At 44.5% G+C, this 27,661-nt stretch overlaps 2 protein-coding genes across 4 annotated transcripts in view; one reads left to right on the top strand and one right to left on the bottom strand.

Annotated features, from left to right (window-relative positions):
* LOC118562406 (NACHT, LRR and PYD domains-containing protein 12-like) overlaps positions 1 to 27,661 on the top strand; it is a 629,435-nt gene that overhangs the window by 162,944 nt on the left and 438,830 nt on the right. The window lies entirely within an intron of this gene.
* LOC118562411 lies at positions 9,257 to 12,440 on the bottom strand. The gene is made up of 2 exons (XM_036134793.1): positions 12,014 to 12,440; positions 9,257 to 10,337 (listed from the first exon to the last, which is right to left on the bottom strand). Exon 2 carries the CDS (start codon positions 10,219 to 10,221, stop codon positions 9,454 to 9,456), a length of 768 nt encoding a protein of 255 aa, XP_035990686.1. The 5' UTR covers positions 10,222 to 10,337; positions 12,014 to 12,440; the 3' UTR covers positions 9,257 to 9,453.

Genomic DNA, 27,661 nt, shown 5'->3' with positions numbered 1-27,661 from the left:
GGAAACTTGGTTAAAACCATCTTTGGATTTTAAAATTCCCGGTTACAGTTCTGTAAGAAGAGATAGGAGAAACAACAGTAATGGAGGAGGTTGTGCAACTTTCATTAAAGATGGATTGGCATATAGAGAACATCAAGTTCCTGGGCAGTATGAATGTGTAAGTGTAGAAATATTTAATTTGGAAAAAATTGGTAATATTAGGATTTTCAACTACTATAATCCATGTAAAAAGTTGGAAAGTGAGGTATTTAATAAAATTTCAGGATCAATAACGAGAAGAGAAGTTTGGTGTGGGGATTTTAATGCACATAATAGCCTATGGGGAAGCAGACAGACGGATAATAATGGTAAAATAGTGGAAGAAATAATGGATGAAAGGTCACTGGTGTGTCTTAATAATGGACAAGGAACAAGAATTGACATATATAAAGGTACTTTATCATGTCTTGACTTAACATTAGTATCCAATTCGATAGTTAGTTCTTGTAATTGGGGTGTGAGGGAAGAATCCACAATAGGAAGTGATCACTATCCTGTTAGTACAATCATTAAAGATAATTTATTTAAACAAGATGAATTAAAAATAACAAGATGGTGTTTTAATAAAGCTAAGTGGCAAATTTTTAACACAATATGTGAGCAAACAAGTCATTTAGTAACATTAAAAGGAAATATAGATGAGTGTACTAAACAGGTAACGGAACATATACTTAATGCTGCAGAAATAAGTATTCCAAAAACAATTATTAAAGGGAAGAAAAAAATTGTGCCATGGTGGAATGAGGATTGTAGCAGAGTGATTAAAGAACGAAATAAAGCTTTTAAAAATCTACAGAAAAATTTAACAGGAGAAAATCTTATTAAATATAAGAAGAAAAGGGCAGAGGCTCGTAAAATAATCAAAGAGGCTAAGAAGGAAACTTGGAGAAATTATTGTTCTTCCATAGGAGCAGAAGTAAAACTACAAAATGTTTGGAAAATGTTTAAGAAAATGGGTGGGAATAGAAGTCAAGTTAAAATTCCAGCATTGGTTAGAGGTCAAGAAATTGTGGTATTAAATAAAGATAAGGCAGATGTTTTGGGTGAGGCTTTTGCAGCAGTGCATAGTGGGGAGCATTTAGGAAATATACATAGAAATCAAAAAGAACAAAAATTAAAAGAATATAATGATATTTATAAAAAGAAAGATAGATCAGTTTCAGCATTAGATGAAGAAATAAGTATGAATGAAATAAAAACAGTTATTAAAGATACTGGATATTCAGCTCCAGGGGAGGATAATTTATGCTATGTAATGTTTAGAAGGTTACCGGAAGCAACATTAAATTTAATATTACAATTTTTTAATAAAATTTGGAGAGAAGGTGAAGTTCCAAAGAAATGGAAAACTGCAATAATCCTCCCATTTAATAAACCAGGAAAAGATTCTTCAGATCCAAATAATTACAGACCAATAGCATTGACATCTCACTTATGTAAATGGATGGAGAAAATATTAGTAAAAAGATTGGGGTATATGTTAGAGCAGAGGCAGATAATAAGTAGTTATCAATGTGGATTCAGAACAGGAAAGTCTACTATGGATGCATTAGTGAGAATTAGTAATGATATAGAAAAAGGATTAAAAATGAAAGAATTGATAGTAGCAGTATTCTTTGACATTGAAAAAGCGTATGACTCAATGTGGAGGGAAGGTTTATTGATAAAGTTGGAAAATATGGGAATAGGGGGAAGAATGTATAACTGGATAGCAAGTTTCTTTACAGAAAGGAAAATTAGAGTTAAAGTTGGGGATGAATACTCAAGAGATTTTAAAGTAGAAAACGGCACTCCTCAAGGAAGTGTAATTAGTCCTTTACTTTTTAACATTATGATTAATGATATATTTTTAAATCTAGATGAATGCATTAAATCAGCACTTTATGCAGATGATGGAGCTATATGGATGAGGGGAAGGAATGTCACACATTTAGCAAAAAATATTAAAAGAGCTGTTAATAAAATAGAAAAATGGTCATATGAATGGGGATTTAAATTGTCGGTAAGTAAATCCTGTTATATGATTTTTACTAATAAAAGGAATATTGATATAGGAGAGATAAAGTTATATGATCAACCTATAAAAAGAGTAGATGAATTCAAATATTTAGGATTATGGCTAGATAGTTCATATACATGGAAAACGCATATTAAGCAGCTAGAAACAAAATGTAAGAAAGTAATAAATCTAATGAAAGCAGTGGCTGGGAATGATTGGGGGGCTGATAAGCAGTCATTATTGAATATATATAGAGCTCTTATGAGATCAGCTATAGATTATGGTTGTATAGTATATGAAGCAGCAGCAAAAACATCATTACAAATTACAGATAAATTACAATATAGGGCATTAAGAATAGCTACTGGAGCAACTAAGACTACCCCTATTAACGCTCTTTTAGTAGAGGCTGGAGAAACTCCGTTAGAAATAAGACGGGTCAGAATATCACTGTCATATTGGATCAGAGTTAAAAGCAGTAGTGAAGGAAATCCAGCAAAAAGCATAATAAAGAATTGTTGGGAATATTCTAAATTCACAAGAAAGGGATTTGGATGGAATGTGAATGAATGGGCAAAAATGTATGAGCTGGAGGATAAGACATTCTCACAAAATAATCCAATTAGTGCTGTGCCACCATGGTTGTTTCCAGAAACAAAAGTTGACTTAAAAATACATGAAATGAAAAGAGAATGGAAACATAATGAAGTCGGGGTTAAATCTAGCATATATATTAGACAATCATTTTATAGTTTTTTAAAAATATACACAGACGGGTCAAAAAATTCAAAGGGAAATGTGGGTATAGGGATATTTATCCCAGAGTTTAATATATGTATATGTGAAAGATTAACAGACTTTTTATCTATATACACAGCAGAAATGGTTGCAATTATTTTTAGTTTACAGTGGGTGGAGGAGGTTAGACCGGATAGGGTGGTAATTTGTACAGATTCAAAAGCTGCAATAGAAAGCATTCATTCAGGAGGAAATAGTAGGAAAGACCTGGTAATAGAAATTTATCAGAGTTTATATAGGTTATATAGGTATGGAATAGAGGTTCAGTTCTGTTGGGTACCAGCACATGAAGGGGTGAAAGGAAATGAAACAGCAGATAAGATAGCAAAAAAGGCTTTAGGAAAGCAGAATAAAGATCAGATTTCATTTGGGAAAGGGGAAGGTAAATCAATAATTAAAAAGAAAGAAACAGAAATATGGCAAAAAATATGGGATGAAGATGAGAAAGGAAGAAGATTATATAGGGTTCAAAAATCTGTAATATGTAAAAATTATGGAAAAAGAAGCAGAAGGGAAGAGATAATTTTTACTAGACTAAGAACTGGACACACATACTTGAATGAGTTTTTGTATATAATAGGGAAGAGAAATAATGATATATGTGAGGGTTGTGCAGAAAAAGAAAATGTGGATCATGTTTTGATGAATTGTATTAAATATGCAATGGAAAGAGAGAGGATGAGGAAAGTAATTATGGAAACAGGGAGAGATTGGAGTATTAAAGGAATTTTAGGGACAGATGGTGATAGGGAAGAAAATATGGAAATTAATAAAGCATTGTTTTTATTTTTACATAACACAAAATTAAAAAATAGAATATAGTAGGTGGAACCATAGAGCTACACACTCATGTACAGTAGGTGGCGGTATGCACCTATAAGTTGTTTGCAATCCGCCAGTAAAAGGAAAAGAAGAAGAAGAAGAATTCAAAAAGAAGAAGAAGAAGAAGAATTTCCCGTTCCGTTGGTCCTTTTTCTTTTCCATAACTAGAGCCACGTTGATCCTCCGGGTTCTTTGTCCTTTTGTTGCTGTGAGGGCAGGACGCAGCAGAGGAGACACCAATGATGGGGGATGTTTTCCAGCCCAGAGTTCTGCTGCACCCATCAGGTTTGGAGATTTCCTTCTTCATGCTAACTGTGTGGATGGAGCTAAAGTTTAGGAGCCGTTTTCAGCAGCTGATGGATTCCTCCTCTTCATCAGTTTTCTCGGTTTTCCCAAGAAAACTGTCTGCCTGTAGCTCATGCTAAGCTAGTTATCTTAGCATGCTAGTTTAGCATGTGGCACATGAGGTGCTAAAGTTAGCTTAGCATGCAGCAACATTCACTTAGCTGCACATTTAAATCACAGAATACAGCTTTATACGAGCAGTCATCTTCTCTCTTAACCTCTTATTCATCTTTCTGTCTCTATCATATATCTTTATACATGGCTATATGTGTAAAGAAAAATTAAGAAAGGCTACCTGCCATTCTTAATTTCTACTTCTTAAGATAAGATAAGAAAAGCTTTATTGATCTCACAGTGGAGAAATTCACTTGTCCCATCGGCTCAATAGTCAAAAGTCAGAAGAAGGTGTCAAAGTAGGTAAGTAGAATCAGTTAGATACAGTTATACAGCTATATACAATATACAATTCTGTACACTCCTATGTATAAATAGGTTATTGCACATATGTTATTATACAGTTTATACAGGCTTATTGCATGGGTTATAGCACCTTGTTTAAGTAGCTTATTGCACATAAGATCTTAGTTATTGTTGCGGCTATGGTGCATGGTTGCAGTCGTTACTCTAATACAGGGATTCCCAAAGTGTGGTGCGCGAGCTGAAATCTGTAATGGCGGTTTGACAGTGTTTTTTTTCCCCCACACCATAAAGACGTGTAAATAATCATTTCCTCGAAACAAAAATCAAAACAGCAAATTTAATAAATAAATAAAATGTATTGACATGAAAATCTGTTTATTTTAAAAAGTGTTGTTCTACACTTCATTGTAATATGAATTTATCTTCTTCTACGCATTGTGCTTCAATGCGTAGAAGAAGCAGCTTGTGCCCTCTACTTCATTCATTCTCGCAAATATGCTCAGTTGGCTGAAACCAGGGAATCGGAGGCAAGAGATGAGTGAATTGCAAACCATTTACAAATGTCTCTCCAACTCTTCCCTCGCTTCACGTCGTGTACGTCAGTAGAGGGACAATTGAATTCGGGCCAAAAGTTTTTACAAGCTTAAATTGAGCGACCAGTCTTTCTTTCGATCACCCAGCGCCTCCAACCACCGCTGCTCCTGTTGGGGTGACTCTGAACCTCTACCAGCACTGACGCGCATGACTCTCCCACCCCCGCTGCAGCCTCCGCGATTTATTGACTCTTCACGCACAGAGCTGCAATACGTTTCATTGAGAGTCAGACAGGCGCAGTTAATTTTACAGATGCGGTTTTAGCGCATATTCAGACAGGGACAAACCAACGGTGGGGCTGAGGGGAGCTGAGGTGTGTTGCCCTGGGCGTGTTTACCTGCTAAATGTAGCCGCTGTAAAAGTTTTTTTCTCTGATTAATAACATATTTACGGAGCGCTCTGTTATTGTTACTCTGGACTGCAGTTATCTCTCTCTCTCTCTCTCTCTCTCTGTCTCTCTCTCTCTCTCTCTCTCTCTCTCTCTCTCTCTCTCTCTCGCGTCATCGGACACAAATCAAAGTTCTTCGTGTTTGTAAATTGTGACTCAGATTAAGAAGCTGGTGCACACAAAAAAAGTGAGAACACACACAGGTAGATCATCAGTTTAATCCTTTGCTTCAGAGACGTTTCAGGTTGTGGAGGTGTGGCCGATCTGAGCGTCTCTTTCTTTCTCTCGCTCCATGCTGAGCCACTGATGCACCTGCAAAAGCCTCAGGATTCTGTTGTGGATGTTGCAACTTTATTGCAGTTTAATTCAAATTATGTTCTAATTTTATTCCCACAACTTTTTTTAAGAAGGTTGAATTGATGCAACTTTTTATTGGGGGGGGGGGGGGGTTACCTGACTCCGCCAGATAGATTTGCTCCGCATATCCATCTGGAAACCTTCCGTTGAAGTAATTTTGGGAAGGGGCGAAAATACTGGTTAGCTGATTGGTCTATGTTGGTGATAGACGGGCCAAATGAACCAATCAGATTCCTCGTCGCTCTGTTACGAGCGACGACGAAAACACAACCACAAGCCAAGCTACTCTTGCTGCTGCAGGTAAAGGCTCGTTAGCTCAGCAAAGAAATACTCTGTAATTCCGATAAAACTTGCTCGATAGCCACGCTAACGCTAGTTTCATCGGCTGAAGCCGCCATGTTCTTTAGACTGAACTGTCACGCTTCTCGTTGCGTCACACCTCAACCCGCCTCAAAGCCAACGCTGATTGGACGTTCGTTTGGTGAACGGCTCCAAATTTTCTTCAACGGAGGGTAGCCAGACTGATCTGCGAGTGAAACCTTGAAAGCTCGCGAGATCAGGATGGTCTCACGAGGCTGGGGGGGGGGGGGGGGGGGCGCCAAGCCGGTTGGGACACTGAAGGGGGTGCGTGGCTGAAAAAGGTTTGGGAACCCCTGCTCTAATAGTTACAATTATAAAGCAGCGAGTATGATCAGGTAGCAGCAGGAATGAGTGACCTTTATAACATAATAATATAACATAATAATAATAATAATAATAAACACAGCACATTATTGCACGTAGTTACTGCAAAACACTTTTAACACAGTTATACAGTTATATGTATAGTCCAGAGATTAAATTCACATGAGTTGCATATTATTGTACGTTAGTTATTGCATGCTACTTATAACGGTTATGGTTACAGTTACAGTGCAGCATTGTATAGTCTGATAGCAGCAGGAATGAATGACCTGCGGTAGCGCTCCTTCTTACAGACAGGATGTTTTAGTCTGGCACTAAAGGAGCTGCTCAGCTCCTCTACAGTCTGGTGCAGGGGGTGGAAGGTGTTGTCCATGATGGATGTGAGCTTGGACAACACCCTCCTCTCAGCCACTTCCTCCACAGAGTCCAGAGTGCAGCCCAGGACAGAAGTGGCCTTCCTCACCAGCTTATTCAGCCTCTTTCTGTCCCGCTCTGCGCTGCCAGGAGCCCAGCAGACGACAGCGTAGAGAAGGGCTGAGGCCACCATAGAGTCATAAAAAGTTTTTAGCAGAGGCCTGCTCACTCCAAAGGACCTCAGCCTCCTCAGGAGGTGGAGGCGGCTCTGGCCCTTCTTATACAGGGCATCTGTGTTGTGAGTCCAGTCCAGTTTATTGTTGACGTGAACACCCAGGTATTTGAAACTCTCCACAGTTTCTATGTCCTGCCCCTGGATGTAGGTGAGTGAGGTGGGGGTCTTCTCCTGAAGTCAATCACCATCTCCTTGGTCTTGCTGGTGTTTAAACAAAGATGGTTTTTCTCACACCAGTCCACAAAGTCCATGATGAACGACCGGTACTCCAGCTCGTTCCCTTCAGACACACAGCCCACGATGGCCGAGTCATCAGAGAACTTCTGAAGGTGGCAGCTGTCCGTGTTGTAGGTGAAGTCCGAGGTGTAGAGGGTGAAAAGAAACGGAGACAGAACGGTGCCCTGGGGGGCCCCGGTGCTGCAGAGTGCCACCTCTGACTGACAGCCGTGCAGCCGCACGTACTGAGGGCGGTCAGTGAGGTAGTCGATGGTCCAGTCAGCTAGATGTTTGTCCACCCCAGCGTCCTCCAGCTTCCCCCTCAGTAGCACTGATCTGATGGTGTTGAAAGCGCTGGAGAAGTCAAAGAACATGACTCTCACAGCGCTCCCAGTGGTCTCCAGGTGGGCGAGCGCCCGCTGCAGCAGGTAGATGATGGCGTCCTCTACTCCGATGTTGGGCTGGTAGGCAAACTGCAGCGGGTCCAGAGTGGGGCTGACCACGGTGCGCAGGTGAGCTAGGATGAGGCGCTCCATGGTCTTCATCAGGTGGGAGGTCAGAGTAACTGGTCTGAAGTGGGCCGGTTCCCTGGCGTGCGGCGTTTTGGGAACCGGTACCACACAGGAGGTCTTCCACAGGGTGGGCACCACCCCCAGGCTGAGGCTCAGGTTGTAAATGTAGCTGAGGACCTCACAGAGCTCATCTGCACAGCTCTTCAGCAGCCTGGGGGGGATGCCGTCCGGACCAGGGGCTTTCCTTTGTTTCATCCTCTTCAGCTGATCTCTCACCTGCAATGGTGAGACTGTGAGGGGGGAGGGAGGCAGGGCCGAAGGTGTGGATGCCTCTGATGTTGGTGATGGTGACAGCAGGGGGGATGGTAGGTCTCTGGATGGCTGGTCGTTGGAGTCGTGTGGAGAGTTTAGGGCAGGGAGGGGTCCGGTTTTAGGGGACTCAAAACGGGTGAAGAACCTGTTAAGTTCATCTGCAGACTTGTTGTCACCGTCTGCAGCCCTGCTGGTCTTCTGCCCAAAGCCAGACATGTTCTTCAGACCTCTCCACACATCCCGTTGTTCTGTGCCAGCTGTTCCTCCATGTTCTTCCCATAATCCTTATTTGCTGCCCTGATCCTCCACTGGAGCTCCCGCTGGACTCTACGCTGCTCCTCTCTGTCCCCTGAGTAGAAAGCCCTCTTCTTCTGGTTCAGGAGGACTTTCAGCTCAGGGGTCACCCAGGGGTGGTTGTTGTCAAAGCACCGTAGCCGTCGTGTAGGCACAATGCTCTCCACACAGAAGTTCATGTAGTCGATGATACATTCGGTCAGGCTGTTGATGTCATCACCATGAGAGCTTTGGAACATGCTCCAGTCTGTGGTTCTGAAACAATCTCTAAAGCCGGGCGTACACTGTACGAGTTTTTCCCCTTTTCGGGCCGATTCTTCAGTCGTGCGAGCATTTATTGAATCGGCCGAATTTCAGCTTGATCGTAGAGGGGGGGGAGGAGGGGGGACTGGCTTCTCACGACTACCTCCCGATCAGGAATCGGACGATCGGTGAAAATCAAAATGTTTGAAATTCAGTCGGCTGTCGTGAGGTTTTCGTGAGCGCATCCTGCTGTTCAAGCAGAGCTACGAGGGGGCGCCCTCCCCTCCTCTCCGTCCCCGCCAGCGGAGGGAGGGAAGCGGGCGTCCCTGAAGCAACCTCCGGCCGGTGTTGGGGAGGGCGAGCTGCGCGGCCGCCGATGCGTCTCGTCCCTCCTCTCTCCCCTCCGTTCCCCCGACGCCCGGTGCCTCCTGCGGGCCTCGCCAGAGCTGGGCTCGAACCCCTGCTCTGGGTCCCTGTCACCTACCGTCGCTCGCCTGCCTCTGCCACCACAGCGAGCGGTCCCAGAGGGGACACGACGTACAGTGTGAGCAGTCCGGTCTCGTCCGAGCGTCGCGCCGCACAGATCGTGAGCGGTGAACTTTTTAAACCCCGCGGTTCCGTCGCACAGTTTGAGATGTATATAAGTACCACGACTGAAAAACTCGTACAGTGTACGCCCGGCTTAAGTCTCTCAGTGGCGTCATCTGACCAGATTTCCACCGACTTCTTCTGTGCTATTATCCTTCTCACCAGTGGAGTGTAATGGGGGAGCAGGGAGATAAGATTGTAATCCGAGCGACCGAGTGGGGGGAGGGGGGCGGAGGTGTATGCGTCATTAACATTAGCATAGAAGAGGTCCAGCGTCTTGGTTCCTCTTGTGGAGCACGTGACGTACTGCGTGAGCGTGGGGAGGGTGGAGCGGAGGGGCGCGTGGTTGAAATCCCCCGTTATCAGCAGGAGGCAGCGTGAATGATCTGTCAGCGTGAATGATCTGCAGCTTGTTGACGACTCCGTGGATCTTTTCACACGCAACAGCTGCGTCAGCAGAGGGTGGGATGTAGACGGCGAGCGCAATAACGTGGCTGAACTCATGCGGCAAATAAAAGGGTCTTAGGCTCGTCACTAATATCTCCACATCCGGGCAGCATATCTGTTGCTTCTTATGTGCGTGCGCTGGATTGCACCAGCGTTCATTAACAAATATCGCCAGCCCTCCTCCTCTCTTTTTTCCGCTCTCCGCCAAGTTTATGTCTGCGCGGATGAGCTTGAAGCCAGTTTGGTTGATCTCAGAATCTCGGACATTTTCACTCAACCAAGTCTCAGTGAAGCACATAATGCTAGCGTCTCTGTACCTTCCTTGTAAGCGGGTTAGCGCTGCCAGCTCGTCAGACTTGTTGGCGATCGATCTAACGTTCCCTGAGATCACGCTTTGTCCGGCTGCCTCTGCTTCCCCTCCGCCTCCTCCGTAGTTCTGCGGGTATCTCCGGTTTATCCGCTTGTTGATGAGCAGAGCCGCAGCGCGTAGAGTCACGTATTCCCAGGAGCTCAGATCGAGTGTAAACAATGGAGTTCCCCGAGTCGCGGACAATGGGATCTCCCCTCGCCGCATCGAAGAGTGACAAAAGTAGCAAAAAGCACAGCATAAATGTCCCAAAAGTACGTCTCCTCAGTGCACATAATCCCGGGGAGCCGGCAGTCACAAGCATAAAAAAACTTCGAAAAACACTATAAAGAAGAGAAAGTAGGAAAATAGAAGACAGAGCCGAGGTGACTGGCTGCTGTCTGCGCAGCGCCATCTTGAAAAAAAAAATTTGAATGATTGAATGAAAATGTCTTTAAAGTCTAGATCTGCTAGAGTTTATAATATTTTTGAGTAACTTTATTAAGTAATTTATTACATTCATGGGGTCTATCCAGCAACAAAAATTTATTTTCCAAGTATAACGCAGCCATCCGTTTTCAGGGATGGACTCAGGAAGGTGGATTTTTGTTTCCTACAGATAGATTATTGGTTTAACCCACGCAGATGCGGCTGGAAACCTCCCATTAACAAATATATGTATTTTAATTGTTTTATGGATCCCAAATTTCCAATTATCCGCCCTTCTGCGGAAAACTGCTTCCGCGGCGTCTACTGCTGTTCACCATTTACGCTTGATGTTCAAATATTCCGCCTTGTGGGGTTCTGCCTGGATAATTCGCCCTTATTTTTCCCCGAATGTTTTTTTCCCACTGATGACTGTAAGGCTTGTCCGAACTCATGTCCATTTAAACCATATGAGTTATAAATTCCCTCCATGTCTTGGATCCATAATTCTGGATCTTCCTGCGGAGCAATGACACCTTCTACAGCCTTTCTGGCTTCTTCTAACGCCCTCGGACGGAAAACTGGGATTGTTTGAGGCTGCTGTGTTCCTACATTAGCATTTGCGACCTGCACCATAGGATACAATCCTTTGGACGGTCTGTAGATAACGAGTAATCTGATTTACTCAGTCCATCCAGGTCTGCATACAGATCTGAAATATCACTAGGGGGGTTTAAGAGATTATACGGTGGCGGTCTGCCTTCTTCAGTTGCTATCATAGTTTGCGTTACTGAAGTATTGTTCTGGTGAGTTCTTTTTATTTAGAGCTTAATTTTGTGGGAGATCAACAGGTGTTGGGAGGGTTGTCAGCCGGACGTGGCGGCGCTGCAGTCGCCGCCCTTCCATCAGCCAACCCAACCCCTCCTGCTGCACGGGGCTGTCTCTCATCCTGCCTATTTTCTGCTTGAAATAAATTACATTTACATTATTTTTAGCCGGCACACAACATTTTTCCATTGATTCACCTTCAACACACCATCTATTTTATACTTTGTCTTCCAGCCCTCCAAGTATTTTTTAATATTAAGAAATATATATTTCTATATTTATATTTATTATAATAACATTTTAAATTACTTGGATCAATCTGATACATAAACTTTTTAACCTCTCTGGGATTCCCTTCCTAGTTTGTGCTGAACCCATCCTAATTACTTTTGCGTTGTGTTTATCTACCTTCCGGGACCCTTAATCCTTTTTTTTTTTTTTTTTTTTTTTTTTTTACTTTTCTTTTAAGCAACTGTTCAGGACTTTAACCTGAGTTTATTTTAGCTACCTTTTAGGACTTTTAACCTGAGTTTCCTCTTTTTTTATGTACCTTCCAGGACTTTAACCTGCTTTTCCTTGAATTATACGACGGACTGAAAACCGGTCATATTGCTCCGAGGGACTCAAACCTCTCGATTTAACTTTTCTGGGATTTTTTTTAATCACCCGTTACAAGGGACTTAAACCGCTTGCACAACTGTTTGGGGAACTTTTAATCACCCGAAACCCTGAACGACAGACTTTAACCGATCGCTTTAAAACTTACGTGCTGTGGTGTGCTTTTCTCCCGGTCGGATCCTGTCAATCCCTCGTTGGCGAAAGGAGTTAACCTATGACGCTGGCCCAGCGAGGAAATTACCTCCCGGGACTTTAGACAGGTCCTTAACTCAGACCACCGGTGGGTTTCAGCGCGTTGCTCCTCTCGTCAGCGAGCTGATATGTTGGGATCCGCATCACGGCACCAGGCTGTTAGGGTTATTAAAGATAACCCCTTTTATCCTAGAACAAAAACCACACAACACATGTTTAGACTGTTCTATAGAAAAGGACAGAGGATAAACCCAAACGGAGAACTTCTACTCCCTGAAAGTCTGGGGTCGTCTGTGCCGGGCCATCTCTGTTCTTTTGCCTTTATTGTCACACATCAAAGAAGGGTCAGGAAGATTCAGGAATTTACAATATGGGGGTTGAAAACAAACATGGGGGTTGAAAAGAAACAAGGGAGCAAGCTTTGTTGCGGCCTTATCTGGGAGAACCATTTGTTCTCCCTGTCTAAGGTTAAATACAACAGAACCTTCCTGAAAGCAAACTCTTAGAACAACCCAAATGCTGTAACTTGATAAAAATAAAATGATTACATTCATATTTTTCCAACAGTTTTTGTTTCCTCCCTAATGTAATTATTCCTACCTGATGTCATCACTTGTCTCTTCTATCACTGATCTCATGTCTGTCTCCTTCACCCCTTGTCTGTGGCGTTCTCCGCTAAGTCATGTGGTCAAAAAAAGCATTATATTAGTTGTGAATAATACAGATCTTAATACAGTTTTTAAACACAATGTTTAAAGGAGAAGTCCGGTCAAAATCAGAATTCAAACTGCTGAAAGTACTTGAAATATAAAATTATTACATACTGTTCAATAAATGATAAGCTTTTTTTAATTAAGAGTAATTTTTGATTTGAAGGTCCTTTAATTGGGGCCGTCATCTTGGTGAAGAACAGTACTGCCACCTCCCAGTATTTGAGGGTTTTTTTTCGCGGGATCGACTGTAGAGCAAGTCCCAATACCCTTTCTGTCCCCTTGTAAATAAATATCTGTTTTCTTGCCAAAATATTTTTTTAACCTCTTAAACAAAGATAGACATGGTGTTAAGCATTTAAATTTAAATTAGACTTAGACAAACTTTATTGTCATTTTGTATGCAGAGTGCGTACAGAACGAAATTTTGTTTGCATACTAATACAAATTGCATACGAATGCAAATTAATAAAAATTTTACATTTTAGAGACATAAAAAGACAACAAATAAGCATTAAAGTAGGGTTTATGGGTTGGGTTCTGCAATGTTATGAGTATAAAACTCATCTTTAGAACCAATCTGTGTTCAAAATGATGATCTGCACAGCCTAATCTACTTCCAGCAGTTATCAGTTATTGCCAGTGATGGGAATAACTGATTATTACTAACGCTGTTACTTTTTTCAGTAACGAGTAATCTAATTACTTTGACTGTCACTATAACGCCGTTATCATTGCCGACACCCCGTTTTTCACTTCATGATAGGACTTGTGCGCATGTTGTCATGAGAGAAGGGAGGATGAGATAATTTCTCAGTAGTGATGGGTCCGGCAACACCGATGCGTCGGCGCATGCGTCGAGCTCGTAGAGCAAAACCTGTCGATGCGCGTATCGCTATGGGAAAGTCACGTTACTGACTGACGCGCCAAACTGTTTCTGTTCCCTCTAAACTGCGGGCGAAAAAATGGCTGATCTACACCGAGTAGAAACCTGCTACTCTGAGTAGTTCTTCCTCCCTTTGTCATACTCAGCATGTCCGATTTCAGAACAGTTGATACCAGTCAGGTAACTAAACACAGCGCCCGATCAACCATTGAACGTGAGCACGAGCATGAAAAAAAGCCCGATCACTGGAACGCAAATAATGTGATTCACCATGGCAATGACAGGAAATAAGCTTGGAAGTGCCCATGTCCTGCGAGTAGAATTAGAAATCTTTAAAGAAGGAATATGGACAATATTAAACCATAAGAAACAATGCCGTTGCTGCTGAAAACCGCAATTGTTGAAAAAGACAATGCATGCGTGATATGAAAGTTATGTAATGGAGAATTAAAGCTGTTTTCCCCACACTTCACTGTTCACCAGAAAAGGGGAGTGTGTGTGCGTGGGGGGGGGAGTGCATTGAAAGGACATGGCAGCAAAAGAATTGTAAAAAAAAAAGCCAGAAACGAAAAAGTAACGCAATAGTTACTTTTACTGGTAACTAGTTACTTTTATAGTGGAGTAACTTAGTTAGTAACTCAGTTACTTTTTGGGAGAAGTAACTAGTAACTATAACTAATTACTTTTTCAAAGTAACGTGCCCAACACTGGTTATTGCAACCGTAAACTGCAGAAAATACGGCCAGATAGGCTCATTCTGAGTTTTCTCTCTGCTGCTGTCAGGAAGGCTGCAGTGCGTTATGAGGCGGAGGGATATTTCGGCGTCACTTAGATTAGAGCCCAAAAACAATCGACCTCACTTTCAGAAACAAGCCCAAAAAAAAACTGTATTTTGCAACTCGTGAAAGTTACAAGTGACTTTAGAAAAAATAAGACCAAAGTTGCATAAAATAAGTGGGCTTCACAACAGTGAGCATACTTTCTAAGTGTGTCGTATCCCTCCGCCGCTCTGATCGGGTAAACAAATGTTCCGGCAAATTCTGCATTATAAAAAAGGAAAACATACCAAAAATCCTCGCTCTAATGTCATCTTGAAGACATTCTTCTTCCAAATGTTGGCTGCAGACGACGTGTTTTCTCTCTCGCCAGAAGTTGGATGGCAACTCCTCCGTCTTCACGTTGGTAATCCAGCGAAAAAGCCCATGGTGGATGATGAATCAGAAAGGTGAAAAATGTGTTTTTACCACTTTTACCCAATGTATTGTTACATCCAACTGCCATGCACGTGAGCATTGTTGCTTTAACAATAGCTCTCGCGAATTTCAATGAAGTCCTCTGGAAATCCGAAATAATTGTTTCTGTTCGCAGCTGTGTACAACAACTCCTATTGAGTTTGCTTGTAAAGCGCGGCGAACTGCCGTCGCCTCTCGGCGATGTTGTGTCACAGCATGTGATGTCAGGCAGCCATTACTGCCCATATTTGGGCAGTAATGGCTGCCCCCATATACAGTGATCCAGACGACAATTTGTTATTAATGCAAAATTCATTAACACTAGAATTCCCAGGGATACGAGAATTTTCATCAGCCTCCAGTCCCCCCGACAGTACTTCACAACTCATGAATCCCTGTTCAGATGTAAATGCCCCAATAGCCCTGTCGTTGGAGAACCATTCCACCCCCTTCAGTTTCGGTTTCAGCTCAAGCCTCTCTGTTGACGAGTGTTTTACCTGAGAGCAGGGGGAAAAATCCTATTTGTAATCAAATATAACTAGGTCTACGTTATCAGTGTCGCCAACACCAGAATGATTTCAGACAGCGGAGCGGAGCCACCCGCGCAGCGATCAGCTGATAACTGATCAATGAAAATGCTGCATGTGCTGGAATGCTTTTATATTTTAGTATTTATACAATAATGACCACCTGCCCTATTTACTAGGGGGCAAATATAACTCAAGTAACGTGTGTGTGTGCGCGCGCACACACAGAGACGCATACACACACACGCTCGCGTATATGTGTGTATATATCAGTGTTGTAGTACTCGAGTCCGAGACTCGAACTCGAGTCCGAGTCATTAGCTAAATTTAGAGACTCGTGACTTGACTTGGACTTGCGCACTGATGACTCGAACTTGGACTCGGACTCCTACGTTCAGATCATTCTGACTCGGAAATTGAGAAAAAGACTCGACTTTTTTTTATATCATTAGGCTATAATTTTAATATGTCATTAGAATATTATTTGGTGTATGATTTTAATATCTAAATGTCGTACCGCGCACGTGACGTCACCATCTCATGAGCAACGCCCCTTGCCGCTAAGGTTGGGCAAACAGTGTGAGAGCGCTCGTAGCAACCAGCCATTACACATGCAACAGATACAACGATAGGACCGACTTTTCAGCTGTTAAACTTTCACAAGAGGATGTCCAGGCGCCCATTTTACTGGTAGAACTGTGGAACAACATACCAACGTTCAGCTCAAACAATGGCTTGAGTGTCGAGGGCTTAGAAAGACTGGAAACGGGCCGAGTTGATAGAAAGGTAAGTCGTTGTTTTTCTCCTACTCGGCGTTCATGGCGTCATTTGCAGTTTTTTTTCTGTTTGTAGTCACCGTCCAGGAATCGGTATACATTTTCCGGCCCGCCGAACAATTTAGTCCGGTCCGGTGGCGAAATGCATTATCATTATCCAACGGCTGGATCTCCTCGCTACATCGACCGATCTGCACCAGATTTGTTGTGAGTCATGGGGGAACGCTGCTGAACACGTTTGTGGGAATCGCCCGGTGGACGGGCGAGGAAAATGCGTAACAGCATCTGCGGTGGCGGGCGGCCGGCGGTGCGCGAACCCCACCCGCCGGCCAGCACCGCGGCGGGGTGCGAACCCCGCCCGCCGGCCGGCACCGCGGCGGTGGCCAATAGGCCGGAGTGCGCTTGGCTGCGAGGGCCGATCTACGCCGCTTGCGGCTTTAACATCCTTCATATGCGGCCTATCAGCGTACCTCGAGTTGCGCGTTCCATAACAACAATGTTTAAAAACCATGGTTAGGAGACGTCTTAGACTTGGAAAAAGCGGTAGTTTTACCGAGTAAAACCAAGGGTAACTACAGCGAAAGAGTTATTAGTGCAATGGAATGTTACTGCTTCATGTCATACATCACACGTCAATAGTGACTCGACTCGGACTCGACTCGGATGAGTAGTGGACTCGACTCGGATTTTTTTTTTAATGACTTGGACCTGACTCGGACTTGAACACTGGTGACTCGAACCTGGACTCGGACTCGAGGCATAGTGACTTGACTACAACACTGGTATATATATATATATATATATATATATATATATATACACACACACACACTGGAGGACCCGACTGAGTTCACACTGGAAATAGGTTTCCAGCTCAAAGCCGGTTTGGCGGGGGGAGGATGTGCTTGTACGGTACCAAACGGAGACTGAGCACTTTGGAAACTTTGGCTATGTTACAAGACATGCCAGACTGTGATTCTGATGGCGAAAACGTCCGTCCGTCCGTCTTCTTCCGCTTATCCGGGGTCGGGTCGCGGGGGTAGCAGCTTCAGTAGGGAGGCCCAGACGTCCCTCTCCCCAGCCACTTGGGCCGGCTCCTCAGGAGGAATCCCAAGGCGTTCCCAGGCCAGCCGGGAGACATAGTCCCTCCAGCGTGTCCTGGGTCTTTCCCTGGGCCTCCTCCCGGTGGGACGTGCCCGGAACACCTCACCAGGGAGGCGTCCAGGAGGCATCCTGACCAGATGCCCGAGCCACCTCAACTGGCTCCTCTCGACGTGGAGGAGCAGCGGCTCTACTCTGAGTCCTCCCCGGATGACTGAGCTCCTCACCCTATCTCTAAGGGAGAGCCCAGACACACTACGGAGAAAACTCATTTCAGCCGCTTGTATCCGGGATCTCGTTCTTTCGGTCACGACCCAAAGCTCGTGACCATAGATGAGGGTAGGAACGTAGATCGACCGGTAAATCGAGAGCTTCGCCTTTTGGCTCAGCTCTCTCTTCACCACAACGGACCGGTACAGCGCCCGCTTCACAGCAGACGCTGCACCAATCCGCCTGTCGATCTCCCGCTCCATCTTCCCCTCATTCGTGAACAAGACCCCAAGATACTTGAACTCCCTTACACTAGGGGCAGCACATTCTCCCCAACCCGGAGAAGGCACTCTACCCTTTTCCGGTTCAAGACCATGGTCTCGGATTTGGAGGCACTGATTTTCATCCCGGCCGCTTCGCACTCGGCTGCGAACCGCTCCAGTGAGAGCTGTAGATCACGCCCTGATGAAGCCAACAGGACCACGTCATCCGCGAATAGCAGAGACGCAATCCTAAGGCCACCAAAACGGATCCCCTCAACACCTTGGCTGCGCCTAGAAATTCTGTCCATAAAAGTTATGAACAGAATCGGTGACAAAGGGCAACCTTGGCGGAGTCCAACTCTCACCGGAAACGAGTCCGACTTACTGCCGGCAATGCGGACCAGACTCTGACACCGGTCGTACAGAGACCTGACAGCCCTTATTAAAGGGTCCGGTACTCCATACTCCCGGAGTACCCCCCCACAGGATCCCCCGGGGGACACGGTCGAATGCCTTCTCCAGATCCACAAAGCACATGTTGACTGGTTGGGCAAACTCCCATGCCCCATCAAGAATCCTGCTGAGGGTATAGAGCTGGTCCAGTGTTCCACAGCCAGGACGAAAACCACACTGCTCTTCCTGAATCCAAGATTCGACTATCCGACGGACCCTCCTTTCCAGAACCCCTGAATAGACCTTACCAGGGAGGCTTAAGAGTGTGATTCCTCTGTAGTTGGAACACACCCTCCGGTCCCCCTTTTTAAATAGGGGGACCACCACCCCAGTCTGCCAATCCAGGGGAACTGCCCCCGATGTCCACGCAATGTCGCAGAGCCGCGTTAACCAACACAGCCCCACAACATCCAGAGCCTTAAGGTACTCAGGGCGAATCTCATCCACCCCCGGGGCTTTGCCACCAAGGAGCTTTTTAACAACCTCGGCAACCTCAGCCCCAGAGATGGGAGAACCCGACCCAGAGTCCTCAGGCTCTGCCTCCTCAATGGAAGACGTGTTGGTGGGATTAAGGAGGTCTTCGAAGTATTCCGCCCACCGACGCACGACGTCCCGAGTCGAGGTAAGCAGTACACCACCCCCACTGTAAACAGTGTTGGTACTGCACTGCTTCCCCCTCCTGAGACGCCGGATAGTGGACCAGAATCGCTTCGAAGCCGTACGGAAGTCTTTCTCCATGGCCTCTCCGAACTCTTCCCACGCCCGAGTTTTTGCCTCGGCGACCAGCCGAGCCGCCCGCCGCTTCGACTGCCGGTACACATCAGCTGCTTCCGGAGTCCCACAGGCCAAAAAAGCCCGGTAGGACTCCTTCTTCAGCTTGACGGCTTCCCTCACCGCTGGTGTCCACCAGCGGGTTCGAGGGTTGCCGCCGCGACATGCACCAACAACCTTGCGGCCACAGCTCCGACTAGCCGCCTCAACAATAGAGGCGTGGAACATGGTCCATTCAGACTCAATGTCCCCCGCCTCCCTCGGGACGTGTTTAAAGTTCTCCCGGAAGTGGGAGTTAAAGCTCCGCCTCACAGGGGACTCCGCCAGCCGTTCCCAGCAAACCCTCACAGTGCGTTTGGGCCTGCCCGGTCGGACCGGGTTCCTCCCCCGCCATCGGAGCCAACTCACCACCAGGTAGTGGTCGGTGGAGAGCTCCGCCCTCTCTTCACCCGAGTGTCCAAGACATACGGCCGCAGATCAGATGAAGCGACAACAAAGTCGATCGTTGAACTGCGACCTAGGGTGTCCTGGTGCCAAGAGCACATATGGACACCCTTATGCTTGAACATGGTGTTTGTGATGGACAATCCATGACGAGCACAGAAGTCCAACAACAAAACACCACTCGAGTTCAGATCAGGTGGGCCATTCCTCCCAACCACGCCCCTCCAGGTCCCACTGTCATTGCCCATGTGAGCGTTGAAGTCCCCCAGCAAAACGAGGGAGTCCCCAGGAGGGGCACTCTCCAGTACCCCTTCCAAGGACTCCAAAAAGGGTGGGTAATCTGAACTGCTGTTTGGCGCATAAGCGCAAACAACAGTCAGAACCCGTCCCCCCACAAGAATGCGGAGGAAGGCCACCCTCTCGTTCACCGGGGAAAACCCCAACGTGCAGGCACCGAGATGGGGGGCAACAAGTATGCCAACCCCAGCTCGGCACCTCTCACCATGGGCAACTCCAGAGTGGAAGAATGTCCAGCCCCTCTCAAGGAGACCGGTTCCAGAGCGGTGCGTCGAGGTGAGTCCGACTATCTCTAGTCGGAACCTCTCAACCTCGAGCACAAGCTCAGGCTCCTTCCCCACCAGAGAGGTGACATTCCACGTCCCAAGAGCCAGCTTCTGCAGCCGAGGATCGGAACACCAAGGTCTCCGCCCTGGCGAAAACGTTGACTTAAAATTTGGTAGCTTTCATTGCTGTTCTGTTTATGAAGGCAGCACAGGGGATTGTTGACGCCATGCGGGATTTGTGGTCCAAAGACTTTGGGAATTCACACATCAAAGCCACAATGCCTCGAAACCAGGTTTAAGACATAATGAACAGGGGCAGATTTAGGAAATTTGGGGCCCAAGGCAAAGAAAGGCATGGAGCCCTCTGAATTGTGAAGACTACACATAAAACACACCCATTATATACAGATACAAATATTTTATTAGAATAGATATACATTATTTTTTCTCCTTTTTTCCCTCTTATACCTTTTCTTGTTGTTTTCCTCTGTTTTCTTTTGTCCTTTTTTCTAGTAGACAAGCCATGATCTGCTTATTTGTTCTCCATTTTTCATTTGAATGAAATAATAGCTAGAAGTAAATCTGCGCCCGTCTCCATTTCTTGGCAAGATCCTGTTCTTCACCTGGAGCAGTCCTCTCAGTACTAATGAGCAGCGTGCTCAATCAGACAGCTGATTGGCCAGAGCTGGGTCATCTTCAGGAAGTATACTGTGCTGACTGCTTACCAGCAGAGTGGATGATGCTGGACTCTCTGTCTGGTGAAACATCATTCTCAAAGCCTGGCTGGATAATCGGGGCCCCCAGGAACTTGGGGGCCCTAGGCAACTGCCTTGTTTCACCTAATGGTAAATCCGCCCCTGATAATGAAATATCTGCGCTTCAACAACAAAGACACTCATTTGGAACGTGTGAAAACGGACAAATCTGCTGCTATTTCAAACATCTGGCAACAGTTTGTACAGAACTGTGTGTCCCACAGTCCAGGGCAACATATTACTGTTGATGAGCAGTTATTTCCATCAAAGGTTCGTTGTCCCTTTCTGCAATACATTGCATCCAAGCCTGATAAATTTGGAATTAAGTTTTGGATTGCAGTGGATCTGGAAACAAAATACATGTGTAATGCTATCCCCTATTTGGGAAAAGATCCCTCCCGCTCCACAGGAGAAAGGCTGTCTGAGAACGTTGTTGTGAAACTGATGGAGCCAGGACAGGACTGTAACTATGGACAATTTAATGAACTTTGTTAGAGGTTTATGCAGGAAAAAGCAATACAAGAAGAAAAGATGAGACAGCATCGTGAGATGAAGAGACGTTCTCATGGTAAAACAACACAGTGCCAGGTGCACGCAGTCTCTGCAACAGGAACCACAGCACTGAGCGTTGTGTGCACTGCACAAAGTATACCTGTCACAAATGCAGGAAGGACTCACTTTGGGTTTGTGGAAACTGCTAAATGGGACAGTGCTTTTCCTTGGGTGAAATCAATGTTACTCCAATACTGAAGTCATACTGTTTGTCATTTTCTAAACTGAAATGTTGAATGACATGAAAAGGCGAGACAAGACAAAATACAATTATTCTCTAAGTTGTTCTTTCTTTCACATAGTGAGCTTTACAATATAAATGAGTCTGTTGGTGAATGGACAATATAAATAGACTCTGCCTTGCCTTGTTGGAAAAGCATGTCTATGACCTGTTCTCAGTTTAGGAACTAGGACCCGTCACAGGTTATTTGAATTACAATCGGGATAGTTAGCAAGGTAGAGTGAATACACAAACTAAAAGAGGGGAAGGGGGCTAGCAAGAAAACTGAAATTCTCTGGGACGTCTAGTGTTAAGTAACCACAAATGTATTAGTTTTAGGTATAGTTAATGATCCCCTGACTTGTTGTTCCTTGTTGACCGGACTTCCCCTTTAAACATTATTGCTTGAGATTAAGTAGCTGTTCCGTCACTTCCACCTAATATTAGGCCAACCTTTCCCCTGTCTGTCCTGATTCTTCCTCTTTCATCTTCTCTTCTTTCTCTCCATCCTCACAGCTGAATGACATTAATTTTGTAGTAGGTAGGGTTAAAAAATAAAGCAATCAAACCACAATAAAAATGAGTCTTTAAATTTAAATGATATCCTTGTTGGATAACAGTTACTGACTAGACACTGCAACTGATCTGACTTATCAGATACTTCACAACCCCACTGCAGTGATACTGAATAAAACGTTTAAACTCAAGTGTCCGCCTGCCAAAAAGGTTGGTAACATGGGTCACCAACCTTTTTGAGTCTAAGGGCTATAGTGACGCTGGATTAATTTGCCTGATAAACACAGAAACTTGTAAAACTCATCTTTAGTTAAAAAATCAATGAGAGCAAATGTACATATGAGTGAATAAATTGCAGCCTAGAGGGCTAAGTGTTGGACCATAGCTGGGCACTGCTGCCCAGCTATGGTCCAACACTTATAAATATATATAAATATATATATATCCTAATTTTTTATTTATATAATGATTTAAGTAGAACGACTAGTGCAAAATTAAGTTGTATTTACCGGAGATGAAGTGTACACTGCAAATTCTGTCGTGGTATGATGGCTCCCACAGACGATTGGATCCTTTTCATTGAAATTATCCATTTCTTTCTTCGTCCTTCGGTAAACGAAAGAAACGTACATTCAACGATTTGGAATGCCTCTGTGTGCAACTGGCAGCACAAGTCGTAGGCATTGTTTAGATTCCAAAAATAAACTAAAAGTACGCTCGAATTCACCCGTTTTGTCACCCTGGTAAGCGAAAACAGTGCTGTTTTTGCCTACCACCGTGACCCGGATGTAGCGAGAATGTAGCTCGTGACGTCATGCGTGAAGTGCACCTATCACTGTGCAGCTAGGGCTACGACGCCAGGAGCCCCAAACCCATTCATTTTGGCGATGCTGATTGGCCAAATATTTATAAATCTTCCCTAGCAACAGTATACGATTGGTTATTTCGCTACACTTGTGGGGCTCCTTCAGCGGCAGCCCCACAAGCGTAGAAGAAGAGAAATGATACGTTCTGTTGGTGGAAATGCACTGTTAAATTAGTCAATAGGGGGTTTTCACTGACGTCACTGGCCAACTTCCGGTCCGCCATATTGGGTGGCACTCTTCCTTATCTCTAGTTGTCGTACACGTATTATCGTATCGCGAATGGATAAGTACGCCAGCACGCTAGAGCGACCAGATAAGGAGGTATATCGGAGGAAATGTTCCGTGATCGACCATATGGACCCCTATGCAATCCGAGGTAAACAATCCGACGCAGGGCCTGCTATATATGTTGTCATATTTCACGCATTGACTGTGTGACACACGCATTTCACTAACATCACACGCTCACACGCAGCACATGGCATTTCTCACGCATAAAAATCACAAAGCCCATCTGGGCTGCGGACGACAAAACTCCGCCTTCTGCTGAGCTGTTTCGGCTTCTTTCACAACTTGTGGCCGTCAGCGCAGAGACTCGGCGCTGCGCCGCAGCTACATAGGAAAGGAGCGGCGCAGTTCAGCGTGGGTGTTTGCGCACTATTAAAACAAGGCGCAGACTCCTCCGCATGACTCTCTCTAATGCTCGCTTTTCCAGCCTGGAAACCAGCGCGGATTGTTAATCAGATGAACTTTTGCTGCAGTTCGTGTTAACAGAGCAGCAGGAAGAGTAATCAGAGTTATGAATAATTTTAGTCTTAACCAGTGGTGAAAGTGAGCCGGTGTTATGCTCAAAAGTGCATGCCTGCCGAGATATGCATCCCCTGTCGCGGGAGCGCGCCTCGCTCTGTACAAATGAATATCGACGGAAAACGAATTAAAATACGACCAACGGAGCGACTTGTTCTTATATTATATAAAAACGTCTAAATGTACTTCTAGTGTGAAAAAAACTGTGTGTATTTGGCAGATTCGTTTACAAAAGTACGGGTGTTATGAACAACATTAAATCCAAAGTTTTTATCCGAGGTACGGCTGATTTATTTTATTTGTCACACACAACAATAAACCGTGAGAGCCGACGTGAGTTTTGAAACTGCAAAGCTTTTTCTTAAGCGGAAGATCAAACGTGCAGAAACAGCACAGCGTTCATATAAATAAATAAATAAATAAATAAATAAAGGCTTGATGAAACTCAGCCTGATTCACCAATCAGGTTATAGATCTACAATGATAAACAAACCCATAGATTAATGTCTAACAGTGTAATAATTCGGTGAATAACTTAACTTGTAGTGTTGCCTAATATTACATGTAATAATATGTTTATGTTACAGTTACACTTTAAACCACCCGGGAGCTGGTTGCCAGTTTTAGCTTGCCGTCCAATATGGCGGACGCGCTGAGTAGTCACGTGAGCGTGACGTCACCTGAAAACCCCCCATTGGTAGAGTCAATTCGTAGAAGTGTTTTAATAATTCTTATTACATGTAGCCATGTACTATTAAGTAAAAACTGAAATTAATAATACTTTTAAAATCTATATATATTTTGACTTTTCCCCTCCACATCTAGGGAGGGCAGTGCCCGAGCGCCCCCTATGGGCCAGCCGCCACTGCTGCACAACATTTGCAAATTTGCACATGTGCATCACTGCATCTCTATCTAGCATTACAAATGCTGCCGAACTCTTAGTTTCTAAATGCATTCTTGCATAAATGCCCTTTGCACAATCGATTCTGCACATACAAATGTTTTTTAGAAATACTCATCTGTACACTGATTTTTTTCTCCTGGATTGTTTACATTTCAATTGTTTACTTTTAAATCATTTATCTCATTAGTTCATGCTGCGTCTGATCCTTTAAAATGAGGTAAATAATCAACAAAAGGTAGCCTGATGGCATGAGGCATTGTAGAGTTTTTTTTTAAATCGTATAAGAGAAAAAATAAAAATGTAAAACCTTAAATAACCACTTTCTACTCATCATTTACAACCCCCTCTGTCTTTGTCCCCATTGTCTTTTCTATTTTCTAGATGAGGGCATAAATGGTAGATTTTTCTTAACAAAAAGAAGTATGTTTTCTTTCTCACATCCAAGTCGGTTTGTTCTTTTGTCAATAACATTTGCAGCAGCAGAAAACCAACGATCACTGTCTATGCTGGTGCAAGCAGAGGCAAGCTCTGGGAACCGAGTTTTATTGTTATTCCAGTACAACACGGGGCTCTCGGACCGTGGAATTGTGAGCTCCGACAGATAGACTTGGATATAAAGAAATAGAACTACCAAAGAAAACAAATTTAACATTACTATATTTGGTTTGTCTTTTTAGTTGCTTTCTTGCAGGATTTCATCATACATTGGCTGCAGGAAAATGTTATCTGCCTTGGGTTACATCTCCTGTGGCTCCTCAACATTTTCTTCTGATGTTGCACATCTGACCTTGTCGTGCAACACTTTTGTTGCTTCCCATTTTTTAGGGCTGAAACACTGCTCTATGTAGGGTGCTTTTTGAAGTTTTAACTCCATGATCTAATAGACCAGTTCATTGTTATTGTTTTGATGCGGGTTTTTCGCGCATGCGCGCCGGATTGGTAGGCAAAAGGCGAACACAAAGGCGGACGCAAACAGCGAAACTGACGAGTTCTCCACGTATTTTTCTTCTTTAGTTAACGTATTACAAGATCGTTTTAAGAGTAAGTTGATGGTTGATGGTATCAGGTTGCCAGATCCACACAGCAAAAGCCTGAAGGGACGGAGCGAGTCTGTGAAATGCTGGCCAAGTGTCCGTACCGCCACATACAGCTGCCTTATACTTCGGTAAAGTTAGAAAGATATTCACAGATTCGGCTTTTCCGGATCAATAACTCATCGGCGGAGGATTTATTCTACAAAACAGACACCTCTCTGTAACCACAGCAAAGCAGACAGTGAGCTGCAACCGTAGTTTCCTCAAAACGAGTCTCCCACCGCGCAGGGAGAATTACATTGGACCCAGGCCAGTACAGACAAGAGAGCATGGAAGCATGAAACCACTGGACCTGCCCGGTAGGTTAAAAAAAATTGTTCACTACAGATTATTTTGGTGTTTTTGTCTTCTTAAAATGGGTGGGGGAGTCGGCGACATTGCAGCGTAAACACAGAAGTACTAGCGCCCGTGAACGGGGGCGTAATAGAGGGGCTGCCTCTCCAGACAGCCGCTTCTGCTGGTAGAAGCGGTAGCAGAAGCGGCTTCTCCGGCCCGTGTAGCGATCGCCACCTCCCCTCCGCAGCTATTTAAGTAGAACAATGACTAGAGCAGAATTAAGTTGTATTTACCGGAGATGAAGTGTAGGCTGCAAATTCTGTCGTAGTCTGATGTCTCCCCCAGTCCATTGGGAGTGTCTGCCTGCGCTCTTTTGAAAATATCCATTTCTTTCTTCGGTAAACGACAGAAACGTACATCCAACGATTTGGAATGCCTCTCTGTGCAACCGGGAACACAACAAGTCGTAGGCATTGTTTAGATTCCAAAAATAAACTAACTAAAAGTACACTCTAAATCACCCGTTTTGTCATGTAGTAGACGAGAGCAGCTGTGCTTTTTGCCTACCCCGCGGGACCCGGATGTAGCGCTGACGTCACGCGTGAACTACCCTATACAACAGTCCTATTTAACAGATGTTTTAAGGCTTCAATGGAGGGGATTACATCAGCTGCAGTAGGTGAAGCTGTCGAGTGCTATAAATTTCGTCACTTTGTCGTTAAAATCTTTAGCTTTTTCGTTTTCTCTTGAAAAGATTATACAGCTTTCACATGTCTTCTGAATGGAGACATCTAACCCTCTGTGGTGTTGCTGTTTTAGCCTTAGCACTGTCTGCTGCTGCTGTGGCTTCCTCGTATTCTTTTGATGTTGTTTCGCCAAATATATCTTAAATCGTGCGTCAGTTCAGGCTGCAATCAAAATATTTTCTTATGTGCATAATGTGTTTCCATGTTTCCTGCAGATGTTAAGCAAAGGCTGATTGTTAAAGAAGCTTCTTTAGACCACAGACCTCCTGCTGACCTGCATGACCCAAAGCCCCCCCACATACAGGAGGAAGAGAAGGGAGTCTACATCAGTCTGCCAGGAGAGCATCTCAATGGGAAGGAGGTGATTAATGCCATCAGGTTTCCAGTCTCTACTCCTCCCATTAAGAGTCTGGATGATGAACAGTCTCTGCTGCTCTCACAGCTTTATCCAGACCAAATTAAAGGTAGAGAGCTTCCAGAAGAGAATGATGGAAAAGAATCCACCAGGATACAAGATCATGGAGATGCCTCAATTTCTTTAGAGACTGAAGACACTGAGAAGCATAAAGAGGACAGTGATGTAGAGCACCCTCTCTCTGAGCTAAAACACTTGTCAGACTCTGGATATAAGAAATGTTCTACAGAACAAGTCCAGACTCGAGGGAAGCTTAGCTGTGATGACTGTGGCAAAACATTTATTGGAAAATCCGCTTTAAACACACACATAAGATTCCATACAGGACAGAAGCCCTTCTCTTGTGATCTATGTGGAAAACGATTTAGCCAAAAACAATATTTAAACAGACACATGAGAATCCATACAGGAGAGAAGCCTTTCTGTTGTGATGTATGTGGAAAAAGATTTAGCCAAAAACAATATTTAAACAGACACATGAGAATCCATACAGGAGAGAAGCCTTTCTGTTGTG

The sequence above is a fragment of the Fundulus heteroclitus genome, unplaced genomic scaffold (genome assembly GCF_011125445.2).
Source record: "Fundulus heteroclitus isolate FHET01 unplaced genomic scaffold, MU-UCD_Fhet_4.1 scaffold_91, whole genome shotgun sequence".
Taxonomy (NCBI): domain Eukaryota; kingdom Metazoa; phylum Chordata; class Actinopteri; order Cyprinodontiformes; family Fundulidae; genus Fundulus; species Fundulus heteroclitus.
Note: the sequence above shows the minus strand (reverse complement) of the source record. Positions and strands in the feature narration are given on the sequence as shown.